We start from the raw sequence: 14,593 nt of genomic DNA on the forward strand, positions 1-14,593 counted from the left end.
AAAATAGAGAAGCAGGGTTATGAAAATGCCACATACCCACCAACACTTCAAACCTATTTTATCCACAGAATAACGTCTGCAGCTGTGTCGACTGACTCGTGGGGTGCGGGGGGAAAAGAGGCTCTATTTTTTCTCCACGTTATTTTATCTTCTTTGTTTTTGCACGATGTTGTGTCAGGATTGGTAAGTGCTATAGCTAGGATGGAGATGTGTGATGCGGCGTGACCCCTGACATACTGCGACGAACTGAGTTTTCATCTTTTAAGACTTGTGACGGCACGAGAGTGGAGCCAGGATTGGGGGGGAAAAGGTAAAGAGAATGACAAACATCCAGAGACAGAGACAGACACCGACACAGACAGACTGACAAGAGAGGCAGGCAGACAGACGGAGAAAGACAGACCGACAGATAGGCAGAGGGTGTCTGTGGTGGAGCTGAACAGTGAGAGCAGAGCAGGGATGCAGAAGGGGGGTGGGAGGTTGGGGATTTGGGGGGTTCAGAGTCTCACAGGACAGGTTAGGGGACAAGAGTAAAATCAAGAGAAAGCGGCATTAAGATGAAATGGCACTGGGCTTTTCCTTTCCTTCTTCCCCTCCCTTTCTCTACCTCCTCCTCCTTCTTTCTATCTCCCTCTTTTTCTTTCCCTCTCACTCAGATGGCCTCCACATAGTTGGCGGGCAGCATGCCCTGCTGGCCGGTGCGCTCCACGCGGCCGTACATCCAGCCCTCGTCGATCTGCTGCACATCTACGATCACGTCCCCGTCCATGAAGGACACCTCGTCCTCATCAGCGGCAGCGTAGTCATACACTGCCCTGTACCGCTTCTGTGGACAACAACAAGTACTTCAGTGAGTTCCTGACAACAGCCAGCACAGCTGTGGTGTTTGAGAACGGAGCAACAGCAGAACTCATCTCTGTGAGAATGCGATTTTTGAAAACTAAAGCAAAAGCTGCTTCAAAACTGACTACAGAGATAACATGTGTCTGAATGGCTCACTTGTATCTTAATGTAGGTGTTACTGTGTGTGCAGTTGTTAACTATACAGGATACCTGCCAAGTAAATAAATCAAATCCAACAGGTATTTATTATTTTCATGTTTACTAAACAGCAGATTAGTTTTGCAGTTAATCTATTAGTCTTCAAATTTCTTGTGTGCGAGCACATTAACACAAAAATATGTATTTTACTACCATAGACGTCTATAAGAAAACAGCAAATATTCACATTTGACAAGTTAAATAAACGAATAATTGAATCAAAATAGTTGCCTTTTGACCTTTCAGCTGCTTTACTTATAAATATAAATTATGATATATTTGCACAATTTACAAAACACTTTTCAGATTTTTTATTAATCAAAGTCTATTCTGGACCTACCCCAGCACTCGGTGGAGGGGCGGCAGCCGCCTGGCGCACTGGTTCAGGAGTGGGCTCATAGTGGAAGTTCTGAGAGGCTGCAGGCGGCTGGAAACCTGCAGGTACACAGTGGAGGGCAAATGAATGAGCTGGAAACACATTTTCTATTGTAACTCTGCCTCAGATACCAGACCCACTGGTATTCATACTGGGATTCAGCAGCAAGCTACAAGTCTGGATTAAAATGTTTTGGGAAGATTTCAACACATAAAGCAAATGCATGTTAATGCTTGGTGTATTTACTCCAGCCTGGATGTCTGCATTGACTCCGTGAGAGTGTGAGGATTCAGAAACATGGCAAGCCAAGACGTGCATCCAACGTCTCCTGATTTCCCTGTTACACAACCTACTGCCTAATGCCTTTCTCTGTAAGAGTGTAAATCATGCATGTAAAATACAAACAGGTAAACAGGTCATTCAAATACTCAACCGTTACTTTTCCTCGGACCTCCTGATGCTGCCATTTTCATACATAATGCTCATTCTGTTGCTCATATTTATGACTTAAAAGTTGCTCATTCCGAGCTTCAGCAAACAATCTTTTGGCTTATGAATAATAAATAAACCTCTTTGTAAATGTATTTATTGTCAAATTGTGCAAGCTATATGCAGCTGAATAGAGTAGTTACAAGTCACAACAAAGATCCCGGAGTGGTGTGACGAGACAACACCCAGCGTGGTGAGCTCATACAGCCTGTGGCAGCGATGGAGCCGAGCACAGACAATGCAAGAAGCTCAAAGAAAAATTTACATACTTGGTGTGCTTCTCCCAGAGAACCAAAAAGGCCTAAATATCAGGCACTGAAGAGTCAAATCACAACAAAGGCTACATTTCCCAATTCCCTTCATGGTATCCAGCCATACTAATAATATGGCTCTTCTTTTACCTACTCTTGTACTTCTACTACTACATCCAGTACTGCTGCTTCTATCTAATCAAAATAACTGTAGACTGAGTGATCAGAAAAACTGTATATACTTAAAAAGTTAGAAGGAATACCTGGGCTGGGGGTGCTCGGCTGATGATGTGGGCCTTCTCCTCCCTTCCTCTTCTCAAACTCCTCATGGTACCTAATCTGCAAGAGGCAAACACAAACAGTGTAAGGACATAGATAAAGATGGAGAATGCAATGCACCTACACTGAAGAGCTTCAAATCTACAGGTGCAGTCTTATTTCCAGGAAGCTGCCACAGCGTGTAGTTCATTTTCTATCCACCAGAGGTCTCCCGCACGCTCTCCAGCACCCCCGTGTCTGAGGCGATAGGTGGGGCGCGCTACGTGCAGCAAAGCCTCAGGAAGCGGCTTGACGCTGAGAGGAAATGACATCTCAGTGGCCGGAAGTAGTGTGAGCTCAGAGTTGCATAGCAACCGTCGCTGACACATCAGGAAGAACAGGTGAAGCAAAGAAGGGGAACTAACTAGAAGCTTTTGGGTGATTCAAGAGGAAACATTAAGAGGAGGGGGAAGGAGGATCATATGACTAAACACAGCAAAATGCAACATAAATCATTGATCTACTACCCTCTCAGGTGTGACTGCACCTTTTCCTCAGCCCTTTGTTTTTAAATCCTGAAGTTGGTCATTGAGGCAGAACTGCAAAAAGGAAGCACCTGCACTACAATTTCAGGTAAAAAGTAACCTATAACCCCTCCAGCCAGTGTGACAAAGGCCACATTCAACGTTCCAACATGAAACAGGGCCACACTGATGAAACTGAAACTGAGTGACTGCTCTATGACTGCACTAAATAACCCGGCCCCCCCTTATTAACCAGGCTGATAACAGACTGACTCACAGTGCCTCGGTCAAGATTTACAACCCCGATTCTGTCCCCGCTCACACTCGCACTGAATGAGCCCACTGTGCCCGGCAGCGTTCGCGGGGAGTGCGTTCGCAGACTGGATGGGATGACTGAGTGTTTGTGCAAAGACAGTGAGGCGAGTGACTGAGAGAACACAGCGACTGTTCTCAAGTGCAATATGCTAAGTGAGAGTGTGTAAAGGAGATTATTTTGGTTTGTTGCGAAGGAGCAGGTCGAACAGATGGTGTGTGTGAATTTACAGGAAGTGGCCCAGGCTGCTGCTGCTGCTGCTGCTGCTGAACTGAACTGAACCCTCCTCACTGCTTCTCAATCTTTGCTGCTTGACAAGAGAAAGGTGACGGGAAATGGAAGAGAGTCAGTCGACCAACAGTGAAAAGCATGACAAAGCAAAAAAAAAAAAAACTTAACAAAAGAAGAATGACAGACGAGTCTAGACGAGCAGAAGTGAATGAAAGGCTTCACATTGCTGAGATTCTGGAGAGGGCGCCAAGTAAACTGGTTTGTCCGGGGAAGAGAACAAAAAGAGGGAAAGATGTAGCATTCATCTGATTCCCTTATGATGGGCTGTGAATGACACGCTGATTGCAAGCAGATGTGTTGTTTATCACTTCACAATGCGCCCAAATCCATCCCGCCGTAACGCGCTTGTTGTTTTGATGTGGTCTGCGTGTGTGTGCGCCCATAAATACATTTTACATATGTTGTATCTTCCAAATTTCCTTGATCTCAGACATGCAGGATCTTTCACCACATGAAAGCGGTAATTACCCATCACCCTCCACACTAATTATGCCATTAGCAAGGCCAGTGCAGAGCTAGTTATGCGTGTGTGTGTGTCGCATGGAAATAAAGGCCTTTACAGCTGACTTAAGCAGTCTCAGGACACAAGGTAAACACTGCACGCATTTTTACATCGCTGCTCTGTATTTACAGAGAAATGGCAAATCAATGAGGGGAGCTGAGGGAGAGAGGAGGGCAGAGTGGAGGAGAATGGTTCATGTGGGAAGCGATTTGGGGAGAATTCCATTACGATAAACCAGGAGCGGTGTGAGCCGAGGAAGCCTGACATTTACTGATGTCGGTGCCTAAGTGGGAGGATAAAACATACTTAAAAAGCAACAACATGCGAAATAATATAAAGCTTGAGATCTTAAGCTGGTGACGCTCTCTCCGAGGCATGAGATGAAGAAGGAAAACTCAGGAGGTGAAATAAAGGAAAAAGATCTTGCTGTTTCCACTGGTGAACTTTATTAAGCCTCCTAAGAGAGCTAACGTAGTTATTATGCAAAGTTTTTAACCGTGCACCAGATAAGCATGACCTGCATTTAAAAAAGGTAGCTTGAAGCTGTGATATCAGGAATTCTCAAGGAGGGAAAGGACCCTTCCCAGTGCACTTCATATAGACCAATTACCCTCCTCAGCGCAAATCCTCAGTTCAATATTGGCAAAGAGATTATGGCCATACATTTAGAGCTCTTCCTTTAAGATTTAAAGACACAAACAGGTGGAGAGGAGGGTGACCGTCTCTGTTGCACTTACATTGCTGATTTGTTCCTGCGTTTTCTTAATTCTCTGCAACTCCGGCGTGTCTGCGACCACGCTGAAACCTTTCCCTTTATTCTTCTCAAAATCCTCCCTGTAGCGAACCTGCAGAACAAACAAGAACACGGTTAGAAGCAAAAACAATGTATGAACATGCAAGGCAATTAATATGTGCCACATTTTATCTGAGATGAATTTCGCAGCCAGATAAAACAGTTTCAATGTGTTTGTGTGAGTCAATGAGCAAAGTCCAACAAACCCAGCACAAATGATTATTTATAGATGCTCTGACCTAGATTCTTTCAACATATACAAATTAAAGGAGGGGGTGTTTTGATATTTGTCTGCATGTTTGAAATTAATTAACATCATTTCCACCTTATAAGTACTTGTACTTGGCTTCGCAAATGGATCACTTCTGAGCTTTAATGTGGCCGAATAAAATATTTTTACAACAGGGGGAAAATGGTTTTACTGTTTACTTTATTACAGTTCGACACCGTTATATTAACGAACATGGAAATGCTGAAATGTCACCTCTAGTTTAAAGGAACATTTTTCTAATTTTTAAAGTATTTTCTTGATTAAGGCCATAAAAGTTTAAATTACACATGTGCTACTATAAACATTTTATCACCTTTTCATTGTATTGAGTTAAATTACCTTCCTACCGATCACATAACCTAAAGTGTTGAGTTCATCGTTAACAAAGATTGTTTAAAACTGTGACTGAAGGAAGCATTAACAGTGTGTGTGTGTGTCTGTGTGTTAGGAGTACAAGCAAAAAGAGGCTGGCACTACGTATATTGCTTAGTCTTTTTAGTGGTGACGTTCACTTCCTGTTTGCTGAGGAGGGAAGGACGTGGTAGCAACCATACATGGTCATAATGAGAGGTATTGTGAGACAAACAAGAGTGGTAGTGATGTTTTTCTAGCATACCCACCCCCTATCCTGACCCCGAGGCCGAAGAGGAAACGTCCAGCCCATGCAGTGTCAGATGTGAATCAGAAATTACAATGCACGGTGCTCTCCCCCCTCACAGCTGCCCTGTGGCTGATCTCGAAGCATTTCAAAAAGCCACAACCACTTACACCACTTAACAAGCCTGAAACAGGAAGTCAGGTACAGGTTTTATTTTTTTACAAACTAAAAGAAAGAACAGCCCACACATTCTGGCTCTTCTCCATCTCATCTCCTCGACACGTGCTGGGACATTTCAACAAGGACAAATCACTTAATTCCACCTCCCCGCACCAACCAACACCCCCCCACTCTTGCCTCCATGGTGACTGCACCAATTTCCTGCCATACCAGGAAAGAAAGCTCTGTCCCGCCTCCCCCGACATCCACACAACGTCTGACACCGCTCAACAGACTGCTGACCAATCCTCCTCTCAACTCCCGACGCCTCGTGATGACACGGCGTGGTTATGATTCACAGATAACGTGTGTGTGTGTGTGTGATGCAGTGTGATGCGTCCGTATCGGTCGTCACCCCTGGCGTGACGTCCATTGAGAAATTGGGTGAAAGCTACGGATCCTACGGATGATCCTCATTCCACGGGAAATTATACGTGGCTCTCGAGCCTGCGCGCACAGATAAGTGGTGAGGAGGATTAATGTGGCCTCGGACCCATCTTTGTCATTCATTCTCGCTGCGCTCCCATCGCTCTACGAATGATCCTCCCCGTTTTCATTTACCAGTCCATCTCCTTTGTCTTTTTTGGGTCTATGCAACAGCTTCTTCTCCTCCAATCACGCCTCTGCTTTCTTTCCCCACCCACACTTCCGTCTCTCTGTGCTCCTTTTTTCATTCATTCATATTTTACTGCCTCAACAGCAGCAGACATCGTCCCATAGAGCTGGAGCTCTTCCTCATTATAATCTCTCTCTCTGCTTCTATTTGCATTCCTCTAGCTTTCCTTCCTCTGGGGATTTTACTTTTATCTCTTCCTCTTTCACCCTGCACTCCTCCCTCTCTCTGTCTGTTGGTGCCTTCCTGTCTCTTCCTTTTTTTTCTCCCTCACTCATGTGCGCCTCATTGCTCTCCCTCTCATCCTCCCCAATTCGCTCTCTCCAGTTTCTTTATTTCTCTCCCTCTCTCTCTCTCTCAGACTTGTTTCTTTCTGTTTCCCCCCGCAAAGTCTTGTAATGAGGTGTGACAAACCTCTACCCTGCTACCATAGCAATAGGGTTCCCGTAGCAACGCGGCGGTGGCGGCAGTGGTGGTGAGGGGTTAGATGGCCACGGTTCTCCACAAACACCTTCAACTTCCTTTCGCTGACACAAATGCGCTTATAAAGATATAAAGAGTGCAGGAGAATTTTACTGTAGCACACAAGCACCACAGTGCAAGAGGCCTATGTCATCTAACATATCTACATTAACTACATGTACACTTGTATGTGTGCATTTCATAGAAATATGTATTTAATGTTTCATTTATTAGAATTTATCGGATGCATGAATGGGTATGAAATAGGATGATATTTTAAAATACCACTTGAAGCTCAAATGTACTGTAGTTTTTAACAGGAAGTTCTTGAAAAACAACTTTTTTTAGAGAGAGAGTCTAGTGCAGCATAATCAGCATTTTTTTTTGTTTGACACCACTTTTTTCCCCACTTTCTTTAACCAAAAGCATATTTTGAGCCGTTTTTTGCCAAGAGAGGACTTAACTTCAAGCTGTGTCCTTTTTCTGAAGGGAACTTTTAGATCATAATATATTTTAGACCAGTCTACTTCCGTTAAAAGCCCTATTTTTTTTGTTTTTTAATGAAATCATAGTTTCCGGTCCACTGACCACTCACACAACTGCTGTAGAGAAGAGAAAGAAAATGTCACAAAAAGTGACGCTAATCTTTATTCATGATTACACAAATCCTTCACCCACACACACAAACATATTTAGTGTAATAATCTCATTCTTAGGCTAGTGTCTATGATAAACCTTCGGTACAATGACCATCTCTTGGTGTATGCTGGTTGGTTGTTTGTGGGGGGCTGTTGGGATGTACAATCCATGTAGAAAAACACCATCTGTTCCTCGATCCCTCGGTTATCCCTCTCCTCATATGACCACTACCCCCACCCCAATACCCCACAAAACCCCTTCTCACATGCATACACCCTGGGCTCATCTGTAGTGTTTGACATGGACACTCAGTTAAGACTTGACAGTTTTTGATAAGCCCTGCCTCATCTCTGGGCGTTCTCCTCTACTACATGCTGAGAAAACAAGCCTCTCATTCAGCCTTTCCCCTAAAGAACCTTCCCTATCCCCTTTCACTGACCACTGTCCACATTAAAATATAAGTCCCTCCAGGATCTTGCATACGTTTTTTGTGATTAACGAGGCTCAACATGACTGAATTTGTAGGGGCTTTTCTACTTAATTGTGCTAAAACTTCCATTTAATGTGTAATTTTGCATTAAAATGCATCATGCAGGTGGTTACTTCACAACTTCCTAGAATACTAAGAGACACTCCCTAGACATCAGGCATGAATAAGAGAAGTGAAACCTCACATGACAGCCTTCAAGGTCAACAATGTCTGCCACCACAAATAACAACATTTTATAGCCACTTTATCTGTGATTTGTTAACTACAGGCAGGCTTTAACTACAGGCAGCCACTGTGGGAAAACATTAAAAGTGTGTTGGCAAGTACAATCTCTGACACTCAGAGTGTCAGTATCAGAGCCATTTATTAAGGCAATAACACATGACCCAGTTCAGAGGGATATTTTGGTCTGATGAGGGTTTTTTTTTTTTTTAAATCCTAGAATATATTTGGGTCTTTGTTATTTTAGCTTCGGCAGGAACAGACATGGTAGTGTTGTTCTGTGGATACAAATTAGACTGGGGACTTTTTGACGAAAAGGTCAAATGGCCAGTACACTTTGGGTGGCCTTGCAAATAACATACAGCAACAAAAGATGCAGAGAAAAGAACAGTGCATCAGTACTGGGCCACATCAAACATGGTATAAGTGGCACAAAATTTATTAGGCTATAATCCAGTTTGCAACCATCATAAAAAGCATACAAATGACAGCCAGACATATTAACACCAGTGAGAGCAGCGGTGTGAAACAAGAAACAAGACCGTTCCTCACCAGGAAGAGTGTTACAGTATATTTGGGTTATTTTGGGGCGAGTCGTACAATAAGTGTGTGAACACGTCAAAAAACAAACTCCACCAATCACAGATGGTCTGAAGAATTTTTCCAGACTTATTCCTATTAGGATCATTTTCAGGCTTAGCTCAAGCTTAGACAAAATTACAATACTCAACCGAAAGGCAGTGCTTTCTCCAGACTTCTGCCAGTTTATTTAAACTGAACAGGTAAATGTGACCAGTGTAAAGGGGCATCTAAGCTGCAATGGTTTCTTACGTAACCAGCTTTTTTTTTTTTTTTTCAACTAGCAATAAAAGGAAATGGAAGTGTTGCAAAACAGATTTAAGCAAGTTTCTACTTCATAGTTCTAAACTACATTACCCTATAATGTCTAGTGTACTTGTGGTGGATTCATCATTGAAAAGGCTGAACTGATATAAGGGGGATTGGGACCTAAAGTCTCAATAACTGAACCAACATTCTTGTGTTAGACTTTGGCTGTGTACTCTAACCTTTACTTGGCCAGCAAGGCTTGTTTTTTTTATTCACAGTAACATATTCTATTTATCATACTATTAAATGACCTTGGACCTCCCAGCCCGCTCTTAACGTCTCTAATTTCATGCTTGACTTCTCAGGTACGTCTTAAGCATTCAAGTTATCTTGACCGTTCAAACTAGCTCTGAATTAGACTGATTATGTTATCTGAAAGTTGGCTTTATGAAAGATTTTCAGGGTTAAGTCAAGTCAAGCTTTCAAATTAAACATGTCTTTCTTTTGCCACCTTTGTGGAACAATGCCAAAGTGTTTAATAGCTGGAGTTTGGTTTAGCCATGAGTAGCTACAAGCACAAAGAGTTACCTGGCTCTGCATCTGGCTCTGCTGTTTGAGGCGGAGGTTCTCTGGAGTGTCAGCCACACAGGTGAAGTTTGTCTTGGGGTAGTGTCTGTAAAATAAACACACAAAACAGTCAGTACACAGTAAACACACACAGGCAGATGCCAGCTTTTACTCAGACTCCCACTGTAACGTTCAAGCCAAGACGCTAAGAGAAAAAAACAGCATAACTCAAGCAGTGTGCAGTCTGTGGCCCCACAGTGGGGACATTTGTTATTCAAGGTGGTCCTGAGGTTGAGTTAGGAGCCCCTGTAGACAAAAAGCATGTCAGTGTAACACACAATGCTCTGCCAGTGGGAGCCGAGGTAGTCTGAAAAAGAGGAAGTGCAGGCAGGGGCTGTGTGGGGGGGATGAGAGCCTCAAGGTTGCAGAGTTTTGGAGGCGAGCCATAGCAGGTGTGGAAAAAGCTTTCTAAGCTTACAAAACAGTCATACACACACACACACACAACACACAAGCATGACCCTATGGGGGATAACAGGAAGAGGAACAGCACACAACAGGCACAGCAACAGGGTCAAAGAGACAGTGGGTGAGTGTGAATGATGTCATGGGTAGCCCCCTCTCAGCAGAGCGTGAAGGCGAGTCTCTTTTCTGAATGGATTCTGGGAATATTCCTGACAGCCGCAGACCCATAACCACCCCGACCGCCTACTGCTCAGGAGAAAAATCCTCTGCCTGAAACAAATACAACAAACATAAATATACACAAGTAAACATAAACATGCAGCTTCCACGCGGACGTGCATGCATGCAGCACACACCGAGCATCATTCCAAAAGCCATTCCTCACACACTTACTTATTGATTGCCTAAACTGCTGTCAATGGTTTTTGTGTGTGCAACAAATAAGTATTTTATATACACTGGAGGCTTTCTGTGCACGAGTAGCCTTCGGGTCGACAATTAATGGTGCCTGCCAGTTCAGTGTGGTCCTCAAGGCAGCAGAAAACACATGGCTTAAATCCAGAGGAAGAGCCCTCGCAGCTTATATAACTGCTCATATGGACTGCAGTTCCCAGCCTGCCTCAGGGTGCTTGGTGACCTCAAAAATCTTCAACCGCTATCCGTGCCTCTGGGTAACCCATTTAGGCGATATGTTTACCGTTTCCTTGACAACATGGTAAACAAACTGAATTAGCATTCGTCCTGATGTTATTATAGGATGTAAAAGACTTCAACAAAAGGATTGTGGTTGGTGTATTTTACATTCAAATAATGTTAAAAAAAAGATACACGAGCCACTTCAAAGAAAAACCCAAGAATAAGTGTAAGGAAGCGGAACATGAATGAATCTGAACAACAAGTTGGCACTTTAAAACATGTGCGACACATAACGAGCAACTTGATCCCTGTTTGCATCGATACGAACACATGCAGGTCTGTGCACGCTCACACCGAGCCTTTACAAATACTCCTTTTACTAAAATGGAGTTAATCGGCAACATTCAGATGTAGTGGTTTGCTACGTTGGCAGCTGAGGCCGGGCAAGCTAATCCAACAAGGCAAATGAAGCTCATGTTTTATTGTTGGGAGATATCTAATCACAGAAGCAAAAAAGGTGTTTTCCTATGCATACACATTACGTTCGTCATATACAAGTCACTCCTGAGTGCACACCGCCAGAACTATCTGCTACAGCTTGAATGAATAGGTAAAGTATGGCTGAAACAAGGCTGCATGGCTAAAAATCATTATGTGACCCGACTATGACTTCATGCTCTGTTTCCATTCATCATTAGTAATGTAATTTCTAGAATACAGTTGCATCCGACAAATCCGTATTTGTATGGAAACAATCCAAACATAACGTACATTAACCCCTGTTAGGCCATCTTACCAGCAGGGTATCGCTTTGTCTTTTTTTAGGGGAATGTCCCTTCACCATATATGTTCATTTTTCTCTCGAAATGGGTGTTTAGTTTGTGGTGAGACACACTTCCTTTCGAAGAGCATCACTGTGCCTGAAAACCTGTGAGTGCTCAAGCCACACATCCTCCCGACCAGCGTCTGCGTTAACAGCGTTCCTGTCATCTTCTATGTGGCTTTAGAAACCGTCCTTTCACTTAAGGGTCAGTAAATTGCTGTACAAACACACAACAGAGTTGCAGATATAAGCTTAGTGACTCAGTGGGATCTTGAAATGTGTGTGTCTGTGTGTGTTTGTGTGCAACCATGCTTGAGTCTTCGTGCCTGTTTGAGGCTATGAGTGAGTCACAAGAACACTCATCTGTCTGTCAGGTTGTATAACAAGGTAATAAGTCGCAGACGGGAGTGGGTGACACATGCACAAACTCAGTTAGCCCTGTGAACGCTAAAAAGGGAGTGATCAAAATGGAGGGGAGCTACTGCTGGCGTAGAGGAGTGAAGGGGGCCACGCATGTGCAATCACACACACACACAAACACTGCCTACTGTGCAGGAGGAGAGGCCTGCTTGCATTGTGGAACCAGGAGATGTTGTGGCCCGGCTTGACCCTGTGAGACCTAGGAAAGGTTGGAAGGCATCATTCAGCAGGAACATTTCATCTGCATGTACAGTACATCCAATTCAACAGGTTCAATGACTGACTCAGGAGCAGGTACATTTTAAATCTGTAACAGAAACACACACACACACACACATACCGGTAGAGTAGAGGCAGAATTGATGAAAGAGAGCAAGGGAATAACAGGCAGAGAGGTCTGCTGCACAATGACTGGCAGAATCCATTATACAGCGAAGCTCATGTATCACAGTTCATTTGATATTTTACTGACTGGGCCTCTCTGCTGGTCAGCTTCCAACAAGCCCTTTCCCAAACTGATACAGAAGGCAGCACACGCCACAAACCAGGACCCAAACCAGCAGTGCCGTGCCACATTGTGAAAGTGGTTTTAATCTGGACTTATTTATTAACAACATATTATCAAATGGCCGCAAATCAAGATTCAAGATTGTGTTAAATGTGAGAAAACTGGCAGGCACTGTAAATGATAACACTAAATCAACACATTCATCAAGCTTTCATAACACCGCATTGATGTTCAAATACATTTCGGAAGGCGGCGAAGCCACCAATGGCTCCAGCGGTCTACAGGGGAAATGAAGAATTTTCCTGCCCACTTTATCTGCCCTCCTAAATCTCCCACAACCCCCCGTCTGTGACTCTTGTATCTAATATGGGATTCTCAGGGAAGAGGTGGGTGGGAATAAAGGGAAAACAAACAACGCCTATATCAATTACGAAGGACAAATATAGAGGAGTAATGATAAAGTAGTTATCCCACAGAATAATAACAGAGAACGTAGCCTGCATTCCTCTCTTGAAGCGGGAGGCTCTTCCACTGATGATGTTTACCCGAACAAGGCTTGTTTTAAACAAACGGAAAGAGGCATAATAAACAGGTTCTGAAGGGCCTTGCTCCTGCTGGCGCGGGGAGCGGAGGGAACATCGGAAGCAGGGAAGGGAAACGAAGAAGCCGCTGATGGCAGGACGACACCTGCTGTAGGTGGTTAACGCCTCGATGTAGATGTGACAGACTGGATGCGGCGACAGGGTTCACAGCCACACATTAAATCTACCTTTTGTTATGCTTATAACAATGATACTTTAAATTACTATATTTTATCATCTAATATAAGCTTATAATCAGGCCCGCACGCAGGTGATAGATAATTAGACCTCTGCTCAGGTTGCGGGCTGGGTGGAGCTATGCTGGGTGGAGTTTGCTGTAGTCATCAAACCCAATGCACTCAAATGAATCAGAGGTGTTGTCCTGACCTAACAAGGGTCCAAAAGTCAACACAGGGTCAGAAGGATGTCAGTAAGGCATAGTAAAACCATTAAAAACACCTTAGAGGGCGTACTATGGGTGTGGGGCCAATAACACTACTACTTAGTTAATCTGATTCCTACACAGTGAGAAAAAAGAAAGAAAAGAAAGCACAACCAAGCATGTTAAAAGTAGAGAAAGCACAGGTGTAAATAATAAAAAATAATGATGGCTCAATTCTTTTTAGCTGACTTACTGTCACACTGTTATGGCTTACCGAGGTACTTGAACAAAACAGAAACTGTTAGTGTTATTAGTAACACATGTGCTTTTCATACTATGACATGTCTGCTGTAATAAAAAAAGGCACACTGCATTATCCCCCCCCCCGCATACTCTCACCTGCGAGAATAAATAGATCAATGCCCTTGGTTTACATAGAAAGTATTTGCATGTATGTAGTGTTTTTGCCTGTCAAATTTCAAATTTCATCAGTCAACATGTGTTTTATTTTCTCACATTAGAATTTGACCTTTCAAGGAAAAAAAGCGCAATTGGGGCCTGACTCCATTTCATGAATGCACAGACACACCAAAAAGGGGGAGTGATTTGAGAAAATGAGTCAGTGACCCTGTCGGTGACTGATTTTAGCTAGCTCATGTACTTTGTGGTGATTTAATGGCTGTTTGTGGCTAATAAAACACAGAACAACACAATTTGGATGAATACAACAAGACAATTTGGTTTGAGTGCATCTTTAGGCTCTCGCCAGTAGTGAGAATGAACACATGTCCCTGGGTATTAATCAAAAAAGAAGCCAAATTTTATGGAAAACAGCTGACCACACCACACGCTAAGCACACTAATATAGCTTCCACTGGGGCTGAGAATGACAATGCTAGCATGACGTGTTGACTTATTTCTCTGGCAATAAAAAAGGCAGTTCAGAAGAAATGCAAAAGAGCTTGTCAGGACATGAAGCAACGCCTTCTCTCTACATTCACTACCCTCCAACTCTCTCACACACACACACA

At 43.5% G+C, this 14,593-nt stretch overlaps 1 protein-coding gene across 3 annotated transcripts in view; it reads right to left on the reverse strand.

The window, feature by feature from the left end:
- Nucleotides 1-6: 6 nt before the first annotated feature.
- The window catches only part of lasp1 (LIM and SH3 protein 1), a 23,593-nt gene continuing 9,006 nt past the window's right edge, over nt 7-14,593 (reverse strand). For 2 of the 3 annotated variants that reach the window (XM_035654898.1, XM_035654899.1), the window contains 5 exons: nt 9,769-9,853; nt 4,783-4,890; nt 2,421-2,496; nt 1,382-1,476; nt 7-826 (listed from right to left, as the gene is read on the reverse strand). In XM_035654898.1, the coding sequence (XP_035510791.1) occupies nt 653-826; nt 1,382-1,476; nt 2,421-2,496; nt 4,783-4,890; nt 9,769-9,853 (538 nt within the window). In that variant the 3' untranslated portion in view covers nt 7-652. Of the gene's footprint in view, nt 827-1,381; nt 1,477-2,420; nt 2,497-4,782; nt 4,891-9,768; nt 9,854-12,219; nt 12,291-14,593 lie in introns of all 3 variants that reach the window. The other variant, XM_035654900.1, reaches the window with a different exon arrangement.

Source organism: Morone saxatilis, unplaced genomic scaffold (assembly GCF_004916995.1).
Source record: "Morone saxatilis isolate NCDOM2014 unplaced genomic scaffold, NCSU_SB_2.0 Contig14, whole genome shotgun sequence".
Taxonomy (NCBI): domain Eukaryota; kingdom Metazoa; phylum Chordata; class Actinopteri; family Moronidae; genus Morone; species Morone saxatilis.